At 33.2% G+C, this 25,189-nt stretch overlaps 4 protein-coding genes and 2 long non-coding RNA genes across 6 annotated transcripts; 2 read left to right on the top strand and 4 right to left on the bottom strand.

The window, feature by feature from the left end:
* The first annotated feature begins 1,062 nt into the window (after positions 1–1,062).
* LOC133690343 (probable protein phosphatase 2C 59) lies at positions 1,063–6,309 on the top strand. The gene is made up of 9 exons (XM_062110602.1): positions 1,063–1,252; positions 1,726–1,986; positions 3,032–3,159; positions 3,825–3,923; positions 4,025–4,183; positions 4,916–5,002; positions 5,090–5,181; positions 5,500–5,574; positions 5,789–6,309. The coding sequence occupies exons 2-9, from the start codon at positions 1,907–1,909 to the stop codon at positions 5,945–5,947; spliced, it is 879 nt and encodes a 292-aa protein (XP_061966586.1). The 5' UTR covers positions 1,063–1,252; positions 1,726–1,906; the 3' UTR covers positions 5,948–6,309.
* Positions 6,310–9,686: 3,377 nt separating this feature from the next.
* On the bottom strand, positions 9,687–12,019 carry LOC133689632 (zinc finger protein CONSTANS-LIKE 4-like). The gene is made up of 2 exons (XM_062109578.1): positions 11,208–12,019; positions 9,687–10,309 (listed from the first exon to the last, which is right to left on the bottom strand). The coding sequence occupies exons 1-2, from the start codon at positions 11,916–11,918 to the stop codon at positions 9,980–9,982; spliced, it is 1,041 nt and encodes a 346-aa protein (XP_061965562.1). The 5' UTR covers positions 11,919–12,019; the 3' UTR covers positions 9,687–9,979.
* Positions 12,020–12,947: 928 nt separating this feature from the next.
* LOC133688677 (uncharacterized) lies at positions 12,948–13,926 on the top strand. The gene is made up of 2 exons (XR_009841188.1): positions 12,948–13,279; positions 13,366–13,926. It is a non-coding gene; the product is annotated as an uncharacterized LOC133688677 (long non-coding RNA).
* On the bottom strand, positions 13,220–13,944 carry LOC133688676 (uncharacterized). The gene is made up of 2 exons (XR_009841187.1): positions 13,909–13,944; positions 13,220–13,690 (listed from the first exon to the last, which is right to left on the bottom strand). It is a non-coding gene; the product is annotated as an uncharacterized LOC133688676 (long non-coding RNA).
* A 17-nt stretch (positions 13,945–13,961) lies between these two features.
* LOC133688675 (ADP-ribosylation factor 1) lies at positions 13,962–17,289 on the bottom strand. The gene is made up of 8 exons (XM_062108253.1): positions 17,000–17,289; positions 16,869–16,907; positions 16,696–16,758; positions 16,309–16,327; positions 15,860–15,971; positions 15,096–15,143; positions 14,742–14,872; positions 13,962–14,044 (listed from the first exon to the last, which is right to left on the bottom strand). Exons 1-8 carry the CDS (start codon positions 17,100–17,102, stop codon positions 14,011–14,013), a joined length of 549 nt encoding a protein of 182 aa, XP_061964237.1. The 5' UTR covers positions 17,103–17,289; the 3' UTR covers positions 13,962–14,010.
* A 6,027-nt stretch (positions 17,290–23,316) lies between these two features.
* On the bottom strand, positions 23,317–24,177 carry LOC133690210 (protein GLUTAMINE DUMPER 5-like). Its single transcript, XM_062110435.1, has one exon. The coding sequence runs from the start codon at positions 24,109–24,111 to the stop codon at positions 23,566–23,568; it is 546 nt and encodes a 181-aa protein (XP_061966419.1). The 5' UTR covers positions 24,112–24,177; the 3' UTR covers positions 23,317–23,565.
* Between the last annotated feature and the right edge of the window lie 1,012 nt (positions 24,178–25,189).

Genomic DNA, 25,189 nt, shown 5'->3' with positions numbered 1-25,189 from the left:
ATCTTGTGCGACAACATCATTTTCAAGCAACTAGTAATACAATTATAGCTTAAATTTATTTAGAAAGAACATAATTAATCCCATCTAAATTGCTTAGTTTATAGATAACCTAATTAACCACACATTCAAATTCAAATATATATATATATATATATATATATATATATATATATATATATCACCTCTTCCAAGTCCATTATTATTAAGTAGATTCAATATGAACCATCTAGCAAGTGACCTAGTAATAAGAGCTTAAGATCAAGAGGTTTGCTTTCTCTGTGGTCTCACATTCGAGCTTTGTGGTTACTAATATGATGACCACTAGAGGTTTACATGATCATTAATTTCAGGACCCGTGAAATTAGTTAAGATGTGCGCAAGTTAGACCGAACACCCACGTTAAAAAAAAAAAGCTTCAATATGTCTTGAATGAGTTAAATCTTAGTAAACTAACCAGATACAATCTAAGATATCCGAGAACAAAAAAGATGATGATAGCAGATATTTTTTTATATTTTTTATTTTAAAAATATAGAAATTTATTTTAAAATATTAATCATTAAATAAAAAAATTCACTTCCAGACCATATTGAAAAAAAGTATATTTTATATATTTATCTTTTCACATCACGTTTTTATTTTTTATATATTTATCATTTTTATAGTTTATACTGAAAGGAAAAATAATCGATAGCATAATTGAAACATGATCCTCTCGAGCTAAATAATAGTTTTCTTTTGTCACCTGAAGGACTCATTTTCTCATCTCACAGTCATTAGATTATATCTACAACAAAGTCAGCTTTCATTAAAACACCCACCGGCCCTTTAAAAAATAAACAAGTATTGTATTAAAAAAAATAATAATAAGACTTTACCCACCCAAACAAAAAACAGAAGAAGAAGAATAAAAGTCAGGTGTAACGCAGCACCAGATAGAAAAACACACATCATCACATGCATGGATAACACGTGTCAAGTCAACAATAAAGTAGCTAACAGTAGCAAATATGGCATTGACCTAGTCTAATAACTTCGTCACGCAACGGCTACGCGCATGAATCCCTCTTTTTTCGTAAAACAAACAAAACGACCCTTCCTCTTTTCACGCTAACTAAATTATTTCCTTTTTTAATTTTCTTTTTCAAAATCCTGATCGATCTACTCTCTCTGTGGCGTCGTTTTGTGCTTTAACGCCTTTTAAGCGTTTCCGTTTCTCCTCATGGCATCTTGTGTCTCTTCTTTCTCTCAGGTTCTCTCTCTTCTTTCTCTCCAGTTTTATTTATAAAAAAAAAATTGTTGTTGTTTCTATTTTTTATCATGTAAATATTATCTTGCTCTTTTTTTCTTAGATTTAATTATTGATCAATGCAATTTTTGGAATGTAATTTGCGAGGATTTTGATTCTTTTTTTTTTAAGATTTAATGTCATTGATTAATTAAGTAGATGATTCTTTCTTAAGTTTCCATTTTTTAATATGTAATTCATGAGGATTTTTTTAGATTTTATTGAATTAATAAATGTAATTGTAAATGAAATTAGATTTTTTAAAAATTATATTTTTGAAAATGTAATTTGTGAGTTTAATCTATGAGATTGTAGTGTAAGGTTAACAAATGTAATTTAGGGTTTGATTTTGCTTGAGTTTTAAGTTTTGTAATTTAGGGTTTAATTTTTCTTGAGTTTTAAGATTTGTAATCTTTGTTATTTGGTTTGCTGTGCAGGTTAAGTTACTGAATTGGATATGATTCAGTAAATGAAAAGATTGGTGAGAGATCAAATTATAGCAAAGTGTAATATAAAGGAAAATTATTAATTTCTTCACTGTCATTGTTGTTGTTTGTGTAATTGTGAACAAAGAGAGAGCAAAAGAAGGAGAATTGTGTAGTAATTCTTATTTTAGGGATGGGGTATTTGAATTCCGTTTTATCATCTTCAAGCCAAGTTTATGCTGATGATGCACCTGTAAGCGGCGGTGGTCTCAGGTTTTTATTAATTAGCTCTTTAATGTCTTTGTTAGATCTCCTATGGTGTAAATATTTGGGTTAAGTGGTTTTTTATATGTCAATTGTTGGTTTGATGCAGTCATTGTTGTGTTTGGCCAGTATGTTGTTGTTTATGACATGGGTTTTTGATTTTGTTTACTTGTTGATTAATATTTGATTGTATATGGTGAGCATGTTGTATGTTCTGGCTATTAAGTGCTTGTTTATGATCATTGATTCATGTCCAATCATGAAGATTTTGTTAAATCATAATCTTTTTTGTTTGAACTTGTAATTTATAAATTTAAAGCTCCATGAATTCGGAAAGCTTTAACATATTTTCTGTCGATATTCTGTTCTTTTGTTAATTTCACAGCTGCTCGCTTATTACCTGTGATTCTTTTGCATGTTGTCTTATATGTCTTGATAACGTGCAAAATGAGAGAAATGTGACCTAAATCCCATTTTTGTCGCATTCAAGATTCCTTTTTGCGTTGAAAAAAGAATGCTAGAAAGTCTTGATTCCCTCTTTGATGGATCTGACGTATTATAGATTTGTCGTGTTGAGTATGCTAGTGTCTTTCTTTGTGGAATGAATTGTTATTTTCCCGCTCACTCTCAGACCTGACTCTTGAATCCAACAAGAAATGTTGTTATGAATCATCCAAAGTAATTATTGCGTCGCATGGACTAAAATTTGCATGGATTTGACTACTTGGTCTTAAACATGTGACTTAATACTGAGTGGATAAAAACATAATACTTAAAGTTTTGAAATGATTACCAAGAAATAGAAATTTTAACTCGAGTATTACTGAAATTCTGTAAGCAACATTTCTCGTTACTCTCCAATGTAGTTTCTATTTGACATTAACCAAGTAATGTGACATTCATGTAAGCTATTTGTGACATGCTGTGTAATTCTTAGATTGCCGGATTACATCTCTATCAAAGATCACTATTTCTTATTTTCTTCCTCTGCCTCCAATATTATTTAGTTCACAATATTTGTCTGGCTCTGAATTTGAAATATTTCCTGCAACAGTCAGAATGGGAAATTCAGTTATGGATATGCAAGCTCTCCAGGGAAAAGATCTTCCATGGAAGATTTTTACGAGACAAGAATCGATGGTGTTGATGGAGAGATAGTTGGTCTTTTTGGAGTTTTTGATGGTATCTCTTTCTCTCATTTTACTCTTTGTTTCTACTTGTAGATGTATATAGCAAGATTAATTTAGCAGGATAGTGAATGCAATAGAGATATGATGAGGGGGTACTTTCTATTAAATGCGTAATGCAGCAACATTAGTTTCATTAATTACTATATGTGCATCCCACATGTGCCCTTTGCAACTTCTTGGGTCATTTTCTCCTTTTTATGCCAGATATCGCATTATTTTCTGTCACCAGCATTGTATTCTCAACTGATGTAGTCCTTAGGGGAAATTAAACTATCATAGATTAGCCCGTGTGCTCAATCTGTGATTTATTCTTGTGGAGAAATGTGATTGAACTGATTGTATTCAGATTTGGATATTTTGGTTGACAATTGTTTGCTCCAGTGTGGTTGCAGTACTTGAAGCCATATGCCAATGCCATTGTTGGCTGGGAATGGCAGATCTAGCATGTTTAATCACAAATTTTATGTTGAGACGGCCTATACCAGTCTGTTGTACTGTTATTTATTTGGTTTAATAGATGATCACTTTTTTTTTTTTGTTTGTAGTGTTGCTAGCTAGTTGAAGAGAAATATAATCATATCATATCTCTTGCAATAATTTTCCTTTTCAATCTTATGAGCAGATAATGTAGCAAATTTTCCTGGCATGGTTTTTCAGGTCATGGAGGTGCACGAGCAGCTGAATATGTGAAACATAACCTTTTTAGCAATCTGATCAGGCACCCAAAGTTTATTTCCGACACCAAATCAGCTATATGTATCTCATTTCCTTAGTGCCAATGTTTCTTTTTTCTAATCTTCAAATTTCTCGTTGAAGGAACTTGATGTTTAATTTTGAATTGCTCCCTCTCTCTGCAGCTGATGCATACAATCACACAGACTCTGAATTTCTAAAATCAGAAAATAATCAGAACCGGGATGCTGGATCAACTGCCTCTACAGCTATTCTTGTTGGTGATCGTTTGCTTGTTGCTAATGTTGGAGATTCCAGAGCTGTCATATGCCGGGGTGGCAGTGGTGAGACTCAGAATGATTATAAAACCATTTGCAACTTCTAGAATCCTTTTCATTTTTCCAACATGTGATGCATTTTATGAAAACAGTACTGACAGTTTGTTTTAATTTTTTTTAAGTTCGCTGTTGCCTAGAATTCCAAACTAAAGATTCAATTCATAGTCATCCGGTACTGTTGAAGAAATCATATAGAATAAAGCAATGCTGCTGCTGTTAAGAATTATAAACAATAATACAATACAAGAGTGGAGACAGTGACTGAAATAAAATTTTAGTTATATGACTTGGTATCACTTCATTCATAAATTTGAAGCATTAAGAGAAATCAATGTGTAACTTCAATACATAATCGTCTTTCAAAATTTGTGGAGCCAAATCTGTGAGCTATAGTTAATGTCCTGGAGTGTTTCTTTTTCTTTTTCTAAAGTGGGAACAGTCGATGCAAAAGACTTGTCATTTTGATTTTGATTTCCAATAATAAAGTTCCAGTGCTTGTGTTAATTTTCTTGTGATTTTTCACTTAGGAAAGTGCATCTCATGGTAATATGTAATTTGGAAAGGTGAAGAAATCTAGTATTGGCCTGTTAAATCAGGATAATGACAATGGACCAGAATACAGAAAGAAAAGCAGATGCTCTAGGATAGAGTATGAGAGCATCTTTCTGAGTACTGTGGTTGTATCTGTTTAGTTTATCACATAATTAAGTCATTAGCTTGTCTTGCCATTTTCTTTAGCTATCGCTGTTTCCCGAGATCACAAGCCAGACCAGACTGATGAGCGGCAACGGATTGAAGATGCTGGAGGATTTGTCATGTGGGCTGGTAAGGACCTCACACGGGTCTTCTTTCTATTTTTGATTAAAACTTTCTGGGCCATATGTATCTTGTGATGACTGGAAATAATGACAGGTACTTGGAGGGTTGGTGGTGTCCTAGCTGTCTCTCGTGCATTTGGTGATAGGCTCTTGAAGCAGTATGTTGTTGCTGACCCAGAAATCCAGGTCTGATTCTTAATCTATTCAAGAAATGGTTGACATTTTTCAATTTAAGATACCTTAAAATGATAAATCTTCCAAAATTTATATGTCAATACTCATGAGCACATGCACACTTGCACTCACTCAGGTGCATTCAGGGATGCCTTTTGGACTGCTAAATGCATGAAAATTCATGAACATTGCTTTTCAATTACTTACAGTTGCCCTTAAAATAAAAATATCGCTCCAACGACTATGGGCCTTGTGATTTTGTGATTTTTTTCTTCCGTGTCTTTTCTTTTGAGCATGTTTTGGTGACCAATATTCTCATGGAAATTGTAGGAGGAAAAGGTTGACAGCTCCCTTGAGTTTCTTATCCTTGCAAGTGATGGGTTATGGGATGTTGTCACAAACGAGGTTTGTCCTTTTAGCTTCTTTTATGCTTTCATGTTATGGAGGTTGATGATTCATTTTCCACTTTCTGTATTTTCTGTATTCTTCCTTGCAAATGATCTGGTGGAAATTGGCATACTGGTGCTTTTTAGTGAAGTTTTTTCCTCGTCAGAATAAAAACAGTTGATGGTCTTCTTTTTTTTTGTCACCACCATCTGATGCTCCATCCATTCCTTAGGAAGCTGTTGAAATGATCCAGCCAATTCTGGACCCCGAGCAGGCAGCAAAGAGGTTGATGCAGGAAGCATATCAGCGAGGCAGTGCAGATAACATCACCTGTGTAGTCGTCCGTTTCTTGGGAAATCAAGGTGGTGCATCTGGTGGTGGCCCTGTGTGAGCATGCTGAACAGGTACTGTGCTAGGTTTTTATTCTTACCCAAGGATAAAAAAAGGACCAGCATTAAATCCTGTGGTGCAAAGCTGATCAGGGAAACATGATAATAGCATCATATGTTTTGTAAGGATAGAAAGACGAAGGAAGTCGAGGCTGCCAACAATGTGTATTTTACATGTTTCAGCTTCTAGAATAGAACTATCCAAGTTTAGCTTACGTGCTTGGGTCTCGAGGTAGCTGGAACTGTGAGCTTGTGAATCTGTAAAGAGTCTGGAGACTGTTTTATCCATTTCTCATCCGTCTGTTGTAAATGTGGTTTTCCGTACTTCGGTTTCTTTCTTGCTAATTTCATCTCCTTTACCTGAGCTCTTTGTAGTGTTTCAGTTTTGTTCGGCTGCCTGTCTGAAGCCTCTTGATTTTTCTCGGTTAGATCACCATTCAGAGTTTCTGCTGCTGAAAAGCTCTTGGCAAGAAGATGCTTCTTCCCCCATGCCCCAAGAAGAAGTCCGTGTAATCAGGCAATGAAAGCCCTTCAGAGGAGAAAATAGATTGGATCTCCTCTGATGTGGATGGGAATAAACTTTGGCTTGGTTACCATCTATCTATGCCACGACCAAATAAGGCAGTGGCAGTGAACTTTCTGAGTACTGTGGTTGTATCTGAATTTCAATCACGCCGCTGCCTCTATTGCCTCCACCCATACTTAGCCTCTACCCTTCACCATGTTTGGATCTCAACTGGAAAGGAGAATGAAAAATGACTTGTTAATGTACTTAATTAGGGATGCATAGTTAAGCAACTTCTCGATCCCTATTTTGGGGACAAAACACATGGTGGCATGAATCCCAACGCTTTACGGGAAGAAAATTAAGAAATGCTGCTTTTTTTATACTTAGTTGTTAAACTTGGTCAACCTTGATCCTTGATGTCAGGAATATATGTGTGATTTAAAGTATTTTTTATTTAAAAATATATTAAAATAATTTTTTTATTTTAAAATAATTATTTTTGAAATTAGCACTTGAAAACCATTTGAAAACATTAAAAAAATAATTTTTAATAAAAAAATTAAAATTTTAAAAAACACGGTCTCAACTATATTCTCAAAATTGATGGATGATAAATTAACTTGATCACCTAGCAATTTCTGGATTGGATTTGACAACCAATCTAAGTAAGTCAATTTACGGGGTCAATTTATGAATATATAGCAAGAGGACTCGTAATACGAATAAAAGCAAGCTCGACAAGCTTGCAAGGATTTGGCATTATGATCGGCGAGCGAATATTATCATCGTCTTCTCTTAAATACTAACAACTATAAATGTAAAAGGGAGGGCAACAGAAAGGAAATTGGTTGACAGAAAGTTGAAGCAGAAAGTTTACAAGCACTCAAGTGCTTCTGAATAATTTGAAAATATATTATAGAAGAAGAAGAAGAAGCAGCAGCTTTTACCTATTAGTTGTTGTTCACCATTTTATTCCCTTTTTTTTCAATGATTAGAGTGTTCTTGGGTCATCTTTTCATGCATTAAAACTATTTTTTATTTAATTTTTAACATGCTATTTCTTAATGTCACATGGTGTAATTATGAGAAATTCTCTTTCTTGCAATCTTCATTGAAATTCAAACAAAAAATAATAACGCGAGATTTAAATATTTTGTTTGATTAATGTTTTAAAATAAGAGATAGATAATATAGAAGGAACAAAATCATGTTTAATTGGAGATACAGGATAGGATAAATGTATAAAATAAATTTATTTTTAAAAAAAAATTGAAATGATGTTTTATTCTTTCAAAACATTAACAATATATTTTCTCTGTTTACACTATTTTTATTTCTTTTATTTTAAAAAATCAAGGAAAACATTTGCTTTTAAATATTTTTGTTGAATCAAAGAAGGATGTGTCATGATGCATAATATATCATCCTACATGTAGAGAGATCTGTTGGGTTGCTATACAGAAAAAGTGTGTATAGTATTGTGATAGTGATTATTTTTTAAAGTATGTTTTTGTTTGAAAATACATCAAAATAATATATTTTTTTATTTTTTAAAAAATTATTTTTATCATCAACACATCAAAATAATTTTAAAATATTAAAAATAATTTAAACAAAAATAAATTTAATTTTTTCAAAAATAATAGCCTTCCCTATTAAAAGTCAAGTTGACACTGTAAGGGCACTGACTTGACTCTGATTTTGCTTTTTTTTTTTTGTGGGGTTGAAATGGGAATGGGCTCTTATGTCTGTTAATGGGCCTTGATTAGTTTCTCGGTAGTATTAGGTTTTTGCAGTTGCAAGCCCAGAGTTTGGAGCCCAATAGTGATGAGAGAGTTAGCTTAAATATTTAGCAAAATATAGCAGCGTTGCTAGAGCTGACACGAGATCTGCTTGGAAAAGGGCTTATATCACTGGATTGATGATTTAATTTAGGTCGATTATTATTTTTAAGAAAATAACTTTGTTTTTTCTTTAAAAAAAACCTTTGGTGTTGATATTATTGGGTTTGATCAGGTCATAAATCAATCTGCCAAGTTAATTAAATATGAACAGGTCTATCTTTTCAAGTTCAAATTAAAATTTAATTTAAATTAGGTTTTGAATAGTCAACTCAGATAATAATTGAAACAAACAAAAACAACACAAGCAACACAATATTTTATCCAATAGAGTCATCATTCAAAAATATATAATTTAAAATTTTATTATTAAATATTTATCTTTAAATAGTATGTCTCTTTAATAAATTTACAACTTTTTAAACAAACTCAAAAACCAAACTAAGCAAATTATAAAACCTAAATATAAAAAAATAACTAAAACCATAAACCAATTAGAATAAATAAAATTACTAAACATTATTTAATTTTTTAAATCCTCCTCAGGAATCGTTGCATGCACAATCTCAACTTTATTACGAGGCCACCACAGATATTACACCATAATTTAGAATTTACTTGTTTTTGTATTTGGAAAATATTTTAAAAAATTAAAAAATATATATTTTAAATTAATTTTTATATATTTTTATATCATTTTGATACAATAATATTAAAAAAAATTCAAAAAAATATTATTTAAATATATTTAAAAAATAAATTATAAAACAACGCTGCTAAAACAACTGTACCAGCTCATGGAACAGGCCATGCCAGGAGCCGGTGGTAAATTGTGGGCATGGCATGATGCAATCATTCATCCACAGGAGCATTATTTGAAATTCGAGTTACCAGTGAAGACAAACCGATAAAAATAATAAAAAAAAAAAAAAAAAAAAGAGAAGGGGATTGATACAATGTCCTAATCAAGTACAGAAGGAATCTACCCATTGACTGACTGATCTTATCACAAAGACAGTCCCCAGTCATTGTATCTCCTTTTCTTAAATAAATAAAAAGTTAATAAATATAATAATCTTTCTTCTTCCCCGTGATGTGATTTCTTACCAATAAAATAATTGACGCCCACCTATGATCTCGGTGATTTTGATCCTCGTCTTCTATGAAAGGAACAAAAAACCTGTACTTCCCCATAATTACTTTTTAAGCACATAAAGCTGCTCAATCCTCCAATGGCATCACTGATTTTGATCTTTGTTTTAGATAATAATATAATATCTTAAAGTATAATTACGAGTTAATATCTTATCATTCTCCACACTTTGCCTACGCCTAAAAACGAGCTAGCTCCCTGTTCCTCCCAGGATTGAAATACCAGAACAGTGAAGCTGATTCTTGTCACAAAACAAAACTCATTACTGCATAAAAACGTGTACAAATTCAAGGGTTCCACGTTAATTATATACAACAACATTGAACTGCAAGAAGGATTACAGCAAAAATACAACAATCTCCTCTGCGAGAGGAGAGGGATAACTTGGGGTTTTTCGTTTCAGCAGAGAGGGAGTTATTACCACTGAGAGCCTGTAACTCATCAGGAGTGAAGAGTCGTCGACGAATGAGGAAACAAGTTGGCATTCCAACATTGTCAATCCAACATCAATATCAGGGAAAGACAGGTGAACTTAGAATGATGGAACAACGCCGAACCCATAAATACTACTCCGATCAACCTCGACTCCGGAATCGGTACGTTTAGCGAACCTTCCTTTGATTCGAGGCCTTGTTTCGGCATAGGCTTTTCGTGATGCATATCTAATTGTCTTCTCGAATTTTCGATTCTTTCTCTTCTCTCTATACCTTAACACCCTTGCTTCGCGGTCAACTGCTGATAGTTGCAGTGTCTGGTTTGCCGACTCCATTCCATTGCTCACTGATCTACTGTAAGGGTTCGATATGTCTGTCAAGGTACTGCCATCTGGTACGACTCCAACATCAAGAGATGAAGAAGAAACCTGCAGTAAAAGCTCACAAGATCAGGACTTTGGAACTACAGATAAATCCCTTGTAACAACAGATAGACTAAAACGATGATAGATTCATGAAATCACAAATGCTACTTAGAAATCTGTAACAAGCTAGGATGACAATTTTCAAAAATGAGAAAACAGATTACAAACACTTTTAAACTTGAACTCAACATTCATTGGTTGACTAGTTTTGGAGATTGAAATTTTGTTGAGATTGGATTCATTTTTAAACGAGTGTTTGAAAGTGTAGTAGTTTTTATTTTTTATTTTTTAAAAAAAATATATATTTTATAAAAGCATCAAACTAATAATTTTGATATATTTTGTAAGTGTGTTTTTCAATAATTTTAACATGTTGATATTATAAAAATAAAAATAAAATTATTTAGATATATTTTCAAGAAAAAACAAACTTTAAATGAGAATATTTTCACAACAAAACCAAATACACTTTAAATTTAAAATCCCCATCAATTGAACACAGAGCTATTTGCTATCTAAATCTTTAAATTAATTAAACGACTTAAATTTGACAAAATTATACACTATTAAACTGAAAATATCTACTATAGGTAACTTGAATCTAGCAAAATCATAGTCTCTACTAACATAAACAAAGTTTTAGTAAGAACTTGAAAACCCTAGCAGCTTAATTAACTCTCAGAACTTCTAGCACCACCCACAACTTCACTATACGTGCCTAATAGCACTAAACATTTTCATTTCATAACCTTTTTTTTAGGTTTTATTATCTCAGGCCAACTTTCAGGCACCGAAACTAGGTCGGTCCACTTCTCCGTCCGTTCAAAGTCAAGCTATCCAATCGAAGACTAGAGATTTATTACAATTTTTACGAACAAAAGATCCAATTTAGAGAACTTACACTGTGGCTCAAGGAGTTATAGCCATAGCCACCAGCAAAAGTTTTAGATCCAGCAGAGAAATCCAACTCAAAGCAGCAATTGTCATTCACCAAAGCAGGAGCTTGAAACCCTAATTTGTTACTTTGCACAGGCACCACCCCATCAGTAGTACCTGAACTGTTCTGCTCTTGCACTTCCACTTTCTGATCCACATACCGATCCAAATCCAAATACGGGTGCATTTCCGCCCCAAACACATACTGACCCGTATTCAGATCCAAACTGTCCACCTCTTTAGTATTCCCCCCACCAGGGTTCGGTAACAGCCACGACTCCGCCTCTGCCTCCTCCCTACTAACATCATCCCCACCATTCACGTCATCAAGGTAACGATACTCCAAGAAGTTAACGGCAGCTCCACCGCCGTGCGCAGCGGAGGAAGAGTCAAAGAAGGGAGTAACAGGGACACGTTCGTGGCGTTGGGCAAGAGGGTTTGCCGAGTGGATGTCACGGTCACAGGTGACACATAGAGCGGCAGCGTCAGCCTTGCAGGTGACATGAGCTGGGGCTTGTTCACAGACTTCACAGACCCAGACACGCGCGTGGCGAGAAGCAAGCTTGTTGGCCGCGTGGATTTTGGAGTCGCAACTGACGCAGAGGAAAGCTGAGTCAGCTCGACAAAACAACGTTGCTGTTGCTGATTTGCATGAGTCACAAAGCTTTGATGCCATTAAGGAAGATGAAGGCGAAGAGGTTCAAGACTTGAAGCTTCTGTTGAGCTGTTTTCTGTCTCGATGGGGTTCTTTAGGTTGAAGCGTAGTTTTATGGGGTTGGTTGAGTGGTTTACTGTTGTTTAAGTGTTCGGTGTTGCTGTATGGATCTATCTAGGGGGACCACGGAGATCTAAGTGTTGTCCAATGGGAGGTTGACACGTGGATGGTGTCCTAGCCAGATATAAAGGGTTTTGGTTTTTTATTTTGTTTTAACAATGTTATTAAGGGGTGTGTTTGATTTGGTCGTGTTTAAATTTGCATTTTTTAAATAGTTCTTTGAAAATAATATTTTTTTATGGTTATAATATGTTAATATAAAAAAAATATTAAATATTATTTTTAATTACATCGCGTAACCGTGTACAACTTGTGTTTCATCCAATTAATTTCTCAGAATTGTTACCTGAGATTTCATCGAACAAAGAGAAATTAAATGGGAAAATTTTATTTTTATATTCTTTTTAGAAAATTAAGTATTTTTATATTGATTTTTTTATTATTAAAGTGAGTATTCAGGTTAATTTATATGTATATTGATTAATTTACGGGCTCTGAAAAAAATATTAATTTAAATATTAATTTGATATTGATTTTGATGTTTGAGTAAAGGGGTCAATTTTGTGTATAGTTGGAGGGAGGGGCCACCAAGAGAAAGGTGGTGTTTTCAGCTTTTTGTAGGTGAGTATGAAAGGGAGAGAGAGGGAAATGGGCGAGGAAGGTTTGAATAATGCGAGCGTGGAGGACCCAGAGGGGGCATGCCGGCATGGGCAAGTTACTGTTCGAGAGGGATATGTAGAGAATGACCCTAGGGTTAGCTGCCTTCCTTTCCTATCTTGAGATATGGGCTCAAAGGGAATTCTCAAGTGGAATCGATATATATATATATATATATATTAAGGAAATAACATTGTTTCATGTTAAAGAAAAAAAAAGATAGAAACGTTTTTTTTAAAAAAAACCATTAAAAATCGCACGACATCAATTTTTTATCCGACCCCGAGCAGGTGTTTTCCTGTGATGTAAACCACCTCAAATTCTTGAAATGACACTTAACGCTTCTGCATACACTTAAGGAGACTTTCGCAACACTTGCATTGAAATCGAAGCTTAAGAGAATCCAAGCTGATGAATTTGCGGGGCGTAGAGTTAATACATACAGCTTGCAACCACAGTATCCTACAGCCCATCGGGCATCGAGTGTCAATTTGCTTGCTCATAGGGGATTCAGATGGCACAAGGAAAACAACGAGTACAGAATCTAGACAAGCACTGTCCTGGTGTACTGTTTAGTACCACAACCTGCCTGTTTGCGAAACTCAGTAAGTACCAACTTTACATTATCTTTCTACTGCCAAATTTTGCCCTGCAGTAGACTTCATTGGCAGGTTCCTCTGCTCTGATACAGGTATCTATCAAAGAAGAAAAAATACGAGCCAAAGAGGTGGGGAAAGCTGCTGTTCGGCATTGGCAGTGAAAAGCCCATCACAGCCTCTTGGAGGCTATTATTAGATTTGATGCTTAAACTTCAGCCTCATTAATTCTCAATCAACTTTGAGCTCACGGGCTTGACTCATTTCTTCTGAAAATTAAATCAGGGTGCAGTCTGTGTTTTGTCAGGTTGGCTAGCCCTGGTCGACAGCTTGGGTCACAACTCACAAGCTTCTGAGGAAATAGGCCTGGCTCATTTGTTTGGAGCATCCTCTTCACAGGCAGCTAAAGCCAGTGTATTGCTAATGAAGAATCAAAGTAAGGAGCCATGGTAGTAAAGATGAAAATATGAATTTGACACCCTAATTTGAGGGAACAAAAAAAAGGGCAGCAGCTAATTATGTATTGTGTTAAAGCAGTATTACAAGAAATATGTATTTTTGCTTCAGTTTTGCCCAAAATAATCCTGCAAGTCAGTATTTTAATCTCAGCATATGGAAATAAGAAATTGCGAAATCACCTCCTGAGATTATGCCAAGCTTGAATCGAGGATAATAACAATTATCGCTCCAGCATTCGTGTGCATGAGATTATGCTCGTTCAGGAACTTGCTTGAACAAAGTTAGCCACCTCCTGATTTGAGAGTGTTACTCAACCTGCAAAAGTTGATTTCCCACTTAGGCATTTATGTCAAGTAATTGCGGGGCACCAAACTTCAGTACCATAGCGAAAGCAACTGCGAACGGCTACCGTGTGAAGACGAGTAAATTGGTACTTGCGACCCCATGAAGCCAGAAGAGAGAAAATTGTGAATCAACACTAGCATTTTTTATTGAAACGAAAATCTGAAAGATTTCGAGAAGTCAAGGACAATGAATGATGTTGGTCCCACTTATGCAGGTCCCAGGGAGGATAAACTGGCTATGGTCCTAAATTTCACTCAAGATAAAATATACTCCTACCAAATGAAATTCCCATGTGATTCACAATGCACAAGTGACAGAATATGTGACAAAAAAATTGCTATCTACCGTAAGTGAAAACTCTAGGTACCAAATCAATCTTTTGTTTTCTTTCTTCAAAACCAATCACTGCACAGTCAATCAAAATATGAAGAATCTATTAGACTTGGAGTAGGTTGAAAAGGAAATATAACCTCGGCAAAATGGAGTTTTCTTTTAAGGATCAGAAACAAAAATGTTTGCCACTTAATCTTTGCAACACCAGGTATAAACCACGGTTACACTTTTTTCCCACGGCATCTAGGTGATACCATATATGACAAACCGATTCATAATACTTTGAATTTAAGGATACATGCATGTCTAGTATTTTGCGATGAAGAATGCTTACCAGTCCAAGCCCTCAAAGAGGCCTTCACCCTTCATAGCACAAGCTTTGAAGATGGCCCATTGGCGACTTTTTATTTTGTGCAACTCCAATGCCTCAGTCACAGCAGCAGCATCAAGTGCACCAGGGAGATCCTGCTCATATAAAGCAATAGTTGCAACATGTTATAAGAAACTCCAGTGGTTGGTGACAGATTTTTTCTTTTCCCCAATTTTGGCTTGTGTTTTATACACAATGTCGAGAGTACAAGGAAGCCCATTTTCAGACGATCAAACTAATCAATTATCGGCCCCTATGTAACTGTAGGAACTGACAAATTTTATCCAAATTGTGGATGTTAGAGAAAATAGTCTTCACCTGCTTGTTTGCAAAAATGAGGACAACTGCACCTTTCAATTCTTCCTCCTGCACAAAGGTCCAATATCATATCAGAGTTCTTAGATGCCATTAGAGCTAATGAAAATTGGTCTGTTTTCCAATAGATGTAAGCATGAAAAACGTGTTCCTATCTACATAAGAAAAACAAGATTGCAGTTCAGAATATAGCAGAGCTGACAATTAACAAAGGATAATATTTTAGACAGTCAACAAAAGATAATTTTTTTCCTTTTGATTCTCTTGCTTTAATTTTGTGAAGAAATTACTAAACCTGATTGATAGCTACATTTTTTATGGTAAAATATCAGAGGAAAAAAATGATTACATAGCTTAGCAACAATGATCCCAACAACTCACAATCCCATAAAATGCAGACCCCTGTCACACTGCAGACAATATGAAACTGGAAGTTTTTTATTGTCCAGATATGTTGCAAATTATAAAAAATGTAACCCATTTAACTCCATGACCTCGTACTAATAATTCTTGCTTTTGGTATATTACAATGACAATCACCAATTTTAAGAAATAAATATAAGTCACAAATTAAGAGACTAAATCTGCTGTGTTTTGCTGTTATCCTTTTCCATTTCCCCAAGCAATCAAAGTCAATAAATATGTTGAGATTGAAGAGGACAACCTAGACCAACGACTTTATCTGATAGAATGTGAACAAACATTACCCACTAAGCAGCATCCTGGTACTCTACAAACTGATAATAAAACAGGTACTCCTGAAGTACCTCCAAAATTGAATGAAATTCTTCTTTGGCTATTCCAATTCTCTCCGTGTCACTTGAATCTACCACATAAATTACAGCTTGAGTATTCGGGAAATAACACCTCCAATATGGCCTGAAAGAAACATACAAATTTATTCACAGGGAAGGCATGAAGAATAACAGACAATTGCATGCCAAATATCTACTACCAAGGAATCAGCATAGACACAAACAAACAACTCGAGGGAGGACTGAGCATAAATCCACGCAGGATTTTAAGAGCATCAAAATTTAATTGATTTCATTGCTGTAACTGTACTTCTCAACAACACATATAACATTTTCGACGCAATATGGACACCAAATGCACATATGTTCCTACTAAGAACACCGATCAACAGCAACAATGGCAAACAATTTCTACAGAATGTAAACTACATTTTCTTCAGAGAAGAAGGAAGAAAAGTTACCTGATACTTGTTTGTCCACCTGTAGCACCAAACCATAAACCAGATTAATTTACAAAATGAATTGCTACATGAACTTAAACGGCATAACAAATTTACTAGAAGATCACTGTTAACCTCCTTTGGTTCCATTAACCCCAAGGCAACTAAACTAGAACACCAAACAGTGAATTCGCACACCCTTACAGTTCAGAATCCACACATTAAGAAACTAAAAATAAACCCTAAATATCTCATGTGCTTAACAAGTACATCAAAATCAAGCCCACTTGACTGGACCCCTTGATCACTCTACTGCATACTAGCTCTCAGTATCCTCTTCATTACATAATAAAATCAATCTAACAGACTAAAACTCCATTACTTCATAGATTAAAACCAATTACTTACCTAAATCCCAGACTTGAAACTTAATGTTGTTGTACTGTACAGTTTCTACATTGAATCCAATCGCTACACCACGTAAAAAAAAGCATCAGATTAGCAAAAATTCGGAAAAAAATCATACGGTAACATAAATTCCCACCTCAATTTTTCTTCCTTTTTAAAAAACAGAAACTCACTTGGGATCGTGGAGACTACCTCTCCCATTTGAAGCCGATCTAAATCACAAGAAAACACACCAAAACATCACAAATATGTAAAACTAGAAAAACCCAGAAAATAAATAACAGAAAGAAGGTGGGGGAGTTACAGAGAATGGTGGTTTTGCCAGCATTGTCGAGGCCGAGGACAAGTATTCGAGCTTCTTTATTACCAAATAAAGAAGAGAACATTCTACTAAACAAAAGACCCATTTTTATATTTTTGTTTCTGTTTTTCACACTTCGAAAATTTCTAAGTGCATGTCACGAACTCGATCAGTTTCGCAGGTTTTTGTTCAAGCCAGTGAAGCTCTCTTTCTTTACTTTAAAGTTTAAACAAGCAAGCAATTTCCAAGAATCTTATGTTCAAGCCAGTGAAGTGTCGAGACTCGAGAGTGTTGTGGGCTATGAAGATGTGGTTCCAAGCAGGGCAGATGGGCTTGTGAACAAGTATTGTTTCGTGAGTGTCAGCCCTAATACGAATACATACATGGATTTTTTTAATAAAAAAAAATTCTTGGTTTAACTTCGATGCACAAAAACTATATTTGTCACAATATCTGTCGGTTAATATGTCAACTATTGCTTTTTATTTTTATCCAAAATAATATTGTTTTAGTTTTTTAAAAAACTTTTCTATGTATTTTATTGATTTGATTGTGTATGAATTGAGTTTGGCTAGATTAACCGGTTTTTATTGAGTTGATATCAAAATTGGTTCAGCTTGAATCTAGCCCGATTCAGATTCTAGGTCATGGAATTTTTAGATTAACTAGCTTGATCGACTCGGGTTTAATAACTGTGATCAAAATTAAAAAAAAAAAATTAATCTTAAGGGTTGGTTTAGTGATTAAGAAGATTTTACTTTTAATTTTCTGATTTCAATTCATGAGGCCAAAACTTACTTCCATTTATTAAATTTCTCTAAATATGTTATGCTAACATGAAGGATATGTCTTGATATAGTTTAAAACCAGTTAGGTGGTCAGCGCTACGCCGCGAATCAACCTTTTATTTTCATAAAAAATATCAAAAAAATCTAAGATCTAGGAGCATTAGGTCTGACTGTAACGCCGAACCCAAGAGAATTGAGACCGAACACGGGACCTAATAGCTTTAGGTTTTAACACCAAACCCATTAGCCTTGGATCCTGACGTCGGACCCAAAAGAACTGTGTCCGGACGCATGACCCATTATCCTTGGATCTTGACGCGAGACCTAATAGGATTGGATCCTAAAGCAGGATCCATTAGCCTTGGGTCCTAAGGTAGGACTCAAGTGAATTGAGTCATGATGTAAAATTCATTACCCTTGGGTCCTGATGCAAGACCTAAGAGAATTAGGACCGGACATTGAACCTATTAGCCTTGAGTCCTAACATTGAACCCATTAGCCTTGGGTTTGGATGTAGACCCAAGAGAATTGGATCCTGGCGCCAAATCCATTAGCCTTAGTCCGGACACGAACGCATTACCTGTAGGTCTAGACGTCGGACTCAACAATCTTGGGTTCGGACGCCGGACCCTAAAACATTGGGTCAGGTGGGGCTGTAAGACCCAAGTGATTTTGGTATGCGCTCGTGACACACTCAAGCAACTTGGGTTAGATGCTCATTCCCAGCCTTAATTTTCTTAGGTCTTAAAGGAGATACTTGACCAAAGTTAATAATAATAATAATAATTGATTTTACTCTTAAAATAAAATCTATGTTTTTTCGATAGTAATAATATTTATTTTAATTTGAATAATATTAATGAATTTAATAATATTTATAATATTACTAATAATATTTAACCATCCAAATTCTTATATTTTTTAATCTTTTAAAAAAATATGGTTTTTCTTCCATGGTAATAATAACTTTTTTTAAAAATTTACTAATGATAATAACAATAACAATAACAATAATAGTAATAATAATTCTTAATTTTACCTTTTAAATCAAATCTATTATTGGTTTTCAATTTTAATAATATTTTTTATAAATTTATTAATTATTATATTAATTATAATAAAAATCATAATATTCATAACACAAATAATAATATTTTTAATTATAATAAAAATAATATTATTTAGAATACAAATAATAATATTTATCATATTAATAATATTATTAACTTGTATGGCCCAAGTTTTTGTAGTAATAATTTTTTTAAAAAAAATTATTAACGATAACAATAACAATAATAATTTTTATCATATATATTTTTTTATTTTTCTTCTCTGCAAGGTCCGCAAACCCAGCCGCACGGGTCTGCAACCTCTCAAGGTGTCTGTAGAGCCTAAGAACAAGTCAGAAGAGACCCAGACGCGCAAGTTTGCAGCCAAGCGCGCTGATCTAGCCCTAGCGCTCAAGGCACGGCAGCCCCACTAGGTGTCTACAGCCTTCCCATGCCCCCACCAAAATTTGCACTGACTACTTTCTCACAGACCATTCATTCAATGCCAAATGCATTCCAATAAAAAAACAACCCTACCCTCCTCCTACAGTCTTTGCAACTCTTTGTGGCAAGGACAACTCTGTCATTATACTATTTCAATGCACAATATTTTGTATCTAGGTAAACAATAACATGACACTTCACCATGCCCCATGAAAAATTGCACTGATTGTTTTTTTCTAAACCATCTCTTTAATACTAAATGTATCATAATAAAAAGACAACATCATCCTTCTTCTGTCGTCTTTGCAACTCTTTGTGGTAAAGACAACTTTGTTATTACACTGCTATAATCCACGGTGTTTTATATCTAGATAAACGGTATTAGAGATATTGTGCTCTTTTAGTATATTGTATGATAATAGTATGAGCCGGTCCAAAAATACTATGAGTATATCATGTCTAAATACCTTTTTTTTCTTAAACCATGTATAAGCTATATATAGTAGTTTGATTCGATATAGCTATATTTAACACTATATGTTCAGAGCTGCATCGGGTGGCCTTATTTGTCGGAAAAGTAAGATTGTTTGGTCCAATAACATGACAGAAACCATGCTGCAAGGGCAAAGTACGTCCTTTCTAATTAATTAATCAAAATATCTATCGAATCACGAGTTGCTATCAGCAGATATAGTGAAATATTTATAGCATGAGATGGGACTCATAATTAATAATAATTATTAGGCTTAAATTCAATTTTTATATCATGAGTTAGGGTATGTGATAGTTTGTAGAGGAAGCATTTCGTTCTCTAAACCAACTTTGATGTGAGGCTAAAATGGATTTAGAATCTTGAGTTTCCCTCTTGCTTTTCTTCAATGCCAAATGATCGCTTAAAATAAAATAAAACAAAGATGGATATCGAAGTGATTATTTGTTTAAATTGTAATGATTCTCTTCTATATATATATATAAGACTTGGTTTGTATAGGTGAAAAACAATAATTTAATGCCTTTTATTATATGAAATGGAGTTTTAACCACGAACTCAAATGTATTTTTTTAGCGTTTATTTGTTAATGTAGCGCAAAGTTTTTTTTAGTTGAAAATATATTAAAATTATATATTTTTGTATATTTTTTAATAGTAACATATTAAAATCATTAAAAAAAAAAACTTAAAAAGCATTGATTTAATATCTTTTAAAGTTAAAAATAAATAAAATAAAAATCTAACATGAACTTAGTAGATGCTCTCATTCCTAGTATGCATATTATACAAACTATAATTACCCATGCTTGCCTTCTTTATCAATACACAACAATGTGGTCTTTACCATTGAATTTGCATCTAGTAAGTTTTATTTAGTATTTATTAGGGGTGATCATTTTCGGTTCAATTTGGTTTTTATAAAAAAAAAATAACCAAACCAAATTTTTTTTGAAAAAAACCCAAAACCGAACCGAAACCAGTTCAAATCGATCGGTTTTGATTCGGTTCGGGTTTTTAAACAAAAACCTGTTCAAACCGATTGGGTTCGGTTTTTTCCAGTTTTGGTTAGGTTTTTTCAATTTTAGGTTTATAAAACCGAAACCGAACCGAACCGATCAGTTTTTTCAAAATTTTAATTATTTTTTTTATTTTTTTTTTAATTTTCTCGAATTAACCGATCTTTTTGTTCACCCCTATTATTTATAAAGATACTTTTTTAGTATATAATTGCGATGGGATTTTTTTTTCAAATATGTAATAATGACCATATGATACAAAGAATGAAAATAGCTTGGACATTGCTCATATTTGAGTTGGCGCAATCCTTATATATTATAAATATTATATTTAGTTAATGTTTCATTACTGAAAAGATAGATATAGATAGAAAAGATAAATATAGAAGACATAAAATATATTTAACCACAGAAATAGATACGAAAACACGTTTCAATAAATATTTTTCTAAAATAATTATAGAATGATTTTTTTATCATTTTAAAATAGAAAAAATAATATATAAAATACTTGATCTCCAAGAGATGGCTTGACCTTGGCTTGTATAGAGATTAGCAAGATTCTCTGCTGTTCACAGGGGATTATTATTATTATTATTATTAAGGGGAAAACAGCTGTCCGTTAAAAAAATCAAGGCTGTTAATTAATCATTTATTTATCAACAAACGCGTCTTCGCATCGCCGCGCGCAGACAACCCAGCTGCTAAAGCTAGCACGTTGCTTTCCATTGCTCACAGTCCAACGAGAGATCACCACGTGTCTCCTATTTGCATCCCAAGAAAGTAGTCCGGGGCAAAAGCCTGCTTTCACGTGTACTCATCGGCTGTCTTCACCTTTTGCATTTAAAAACGCGTTTTTTAAATTTATTCATTTTTTTAATTTTAATTTATTTTTTATATAATTTTGAATATATTGATATTAAAAATAAATTTTTAAAATAAAAAAATTATTTTAATATATTAAAAAAAACTCTTTAAAAAACAACCATAACACAATTTTAAAAATACTATTTTAGGGGTTTGTTTGAGATTGTGATAACGGTAACGTTTTAAAGTGTTTTGCACTTAGAAATATATTAAAATAAAATTTTTTATTTTTTAAAAATTATTTTGATATTAGCACATCAAAACGACATAAAAATATAAAACAAATTTACTTTAAATAAAAAAAATTAAAATTTAAAAAAATATAATTTTAACTATGTTCCTAAATAACAGACGCTAAAAATCACTCTCCTTCCAACTCAATGCCACCTATAAAGCCTCCCAAAGGAAAATCAATGATTCACCTGAACAAACCAAAACCAATGGATCATTTCTTAATTTGTTGTCCAAATGGGAAATGTTTCTAAAATTATTTCTTAATTTGAGATGAAAAAACCTAAATGTGAAATAAATTCTATATAAATTCATCAGACGTGTTGGATTAATAGTACCCATGAATGATAAAGATTTAGTAGGTGTTTAGTAATGCATTATATAATATTTTTTTAATTAAAATAATATTTTTAAAATTCTTGATATTAGCATATCAAATTCATAAAAAATATCAGCCTTTTCATACAAAAGCATTAAAATAGTATATAAATGTGCTGTATCAACTAATCAATTACAACATAAAAAAAACAGATTGAAAGCTAAATTATAAAATTAATTTCTTCACGTAAAAAATATCAACTAAATCATAAAAAATACGGAGATTATTTATCATAATTACTTCTTTATCACCCATCTCCTCTTGCACCGACATTCAGGCAGCAGAAATTTCATGCACAGTCGACGGATTTATTACGTTGGACTACTTGAGTTCTTGTCACTGTGCTTTACGGGTAATTTGTTCCTTGGAATTTTCCGGCAGCCAAATTAAGAGAAGATACATTTAAAGAGTACATGACCCTTCGACTCCATTTTTTACACTTTATTCTCCATTAGTTTTTCTTTTCTTTTTTTACAACTGAATTAACAAGTAATTTGTTCCTTGGAATCTTCCGGCAGCCAAATTAGGAGAAAATACATTTAAAGAGTATATGACCCTTCGACTCCATTTTTTTCACTTTATTCTCCATTAATTTTACAACTGAATTAACAATCCCTTCTACAAAAGATGATTCTTGAAGTATCATATTCATTATATATATATAAAATTCATTAACTTTTAAAAATTTTAAAGCACCAAAACCCACTTCAAACCATTAAAAAATCTTTAATTTCAAGCTCAATTAATATTAAACAATATCCCATATATGTTTGATTTTTAAAAAATTAACTCGAGATTGATTTAATTTAACTCGTTTAATCAGTAAAATCACTTAGTTAAAATTTAATATAATTTTTTAAAAATAAATTAAAATAATATTATTTTGATTTTTTTATATGAAATTGAAATAACTTTTTTTGTTTTGACTGAACTAGATTAATAACTCAAGTCATTGCCTGGGTTGGGTTAATAACTTTGGCTGTAATTTGTTGTCATCAATGAAGGCTGGTAATTGCTGGCTGTAAAAACGGATCAAAGATATTGGGAAAAGTAATTATGAAGAAAAATATGATTAATCACTAAGCAAAATTTGGCTGTAATTTGCTGTAAAGAAGAAAACCTTTTCTTCTACTTCAAGAATTGCCTCATCTCTGCAAATTTTTACACCTCCCGAAGTACTACAAGAACAGCACCCAAAACACCAAAAAACCAGGAAAAGAACCAGAAAAAAACGAAAAAAACGAAAAAAATTAAACACTCTCCTTTCATCTTCAAAATTGATTTATTTCCTGCTCATTGCAGCTTAATTTTGTTCTTCTTGGACTTCTTGTTGATTCTCTTGTGTCTCTATGTTTTCTTCAGCTGTTGTTCTTGCTTGATCATGGCTGTCCCCCATCATTTCTTCATTTTTCAGCTTGTAATGATCACCGGTGCTCTCTGTCTTCTTTTCTTCTTGGTTATCAATCTGGGCTACAGAGGAAGAAACTTTACTACAAGCAGGAGTGGCTAAAAATGTTGGCTTCTGATTCCCAGCCATAATAACCAAGAACTTCTCTTCATAAACCCTTTTCTCTGCCTTCCCAGGGTTACTTCCTTCCTTTTCATTTCCACTTTCAAGATCTCTTTGATCGTTACCTTCATTTTCACTGTCTAAACGACTAGACAATCTCCAATAAGAGCAAGCCAAGATTAATAAAGCAAAAGCAATCAAGCCCAGCATAGCTGCTAGACCTCCAAAGAGATATGGCACTGGAGAGTGCCATGTTGAGCGAGGTTGGGCTATTGCTGGTGGAGTGGCTGCTGTCTTTGATGTGCTCATGGTGGTGTGAAGGTGGCTTATCGGTCTCATTTTTTTTTAATTTTTTTTTATGTTTTTATAATCTTTCAGAGGTTCTGGTAAGAAGGTTGAGGAGAAAGTGTGTGAGGTTTGAGAAACGGAGAAGTAGGGCGGTGGAATTTATAAGGGGGGAGTTAGGGGGTTGTGCTTTGGGTAAACTACATTTTAATCCCTGTATATATACAAACATTTCATTTTGGTTTATATAATTTAAATTCTTTTGATACTAATCTTGTATTTATTGAACAAGTTTTAATATAGAAGAAAACTACAATTATTTAATGGAAGAGGACTACTCTCTACGATAAAATTGAGAGTCTATCAAACTTCTTATTTAATAAATTAATTTTTTTAAATACAGTTCGTAAAATTATACAGTAAATGAAAATTAATGGCAATATATTTGATGGGATATATACCACTACCCATATTATATAGTTCAAAGTCTCCCGAATCTCCTATTGAATTAAAAAAAAAAGAGAGTTCTAATATGGTTCTTGAAAATTAGATAGTTACTGAAAATTAATGGTGAAAACCCATTTTTTGAATTTTATAGAAATTTTGTGGGATAGTATCAATATTTTCTCACACATGAATTTAAAAGAAAAAGATAGAGAAAAACATTAAGAAATTAAAGAAAATGGAAATTCTACCAGGTTTTGTTGGATATTTAACAGCTAGGAAGCTAATTAATAATAGGAAAAATTACCTTTAGTCATTTTCATACTTACCATCCGTATTTTTACTGCTTGCATAATAATTTACATTCTAAAACCATTTTATAATTTAGCTTAATTTATACTGATTAAATATATGCACTGTGGTTTTGAAAACGCGAAAAATAAATATAAAAATAATTAAATTATAGAATGATCAGAGTAATTTTCTCAGTATAGTAAAAGCTTTACTCAAAAGACTAAGATAGAACATTTCTACATTTACAGGGCCTAAAATATGTTTGGTGGCTCTTATGCTTTTTTATTTGGGCGTCACGGATTTGGCACGCTATGGCGACACTTTTTCATGTGTGTATGTGATGTATGTTATGCATGAAGAGAGTCCCTTGACTCATGATCCTGGATGGTGTTTG

Source organism: Populus nigra, chromosome 3, assembly GCF_951802175.1.
Source record: "Populus nigra chromosome 3, ddPopNigr1.1, whole genome shotgun sequence".
Classification (NCBI taxonomy): domain Eukaryota; kingdom Viridiplantae; phylum Streptophyta; class Magnoliopsida; order Malpighiales; family Salicaceae; genus Populus; species Populus nigra.
This window is presented reverse-complemented; position numbering and strand designations above follow the sequence as displayed.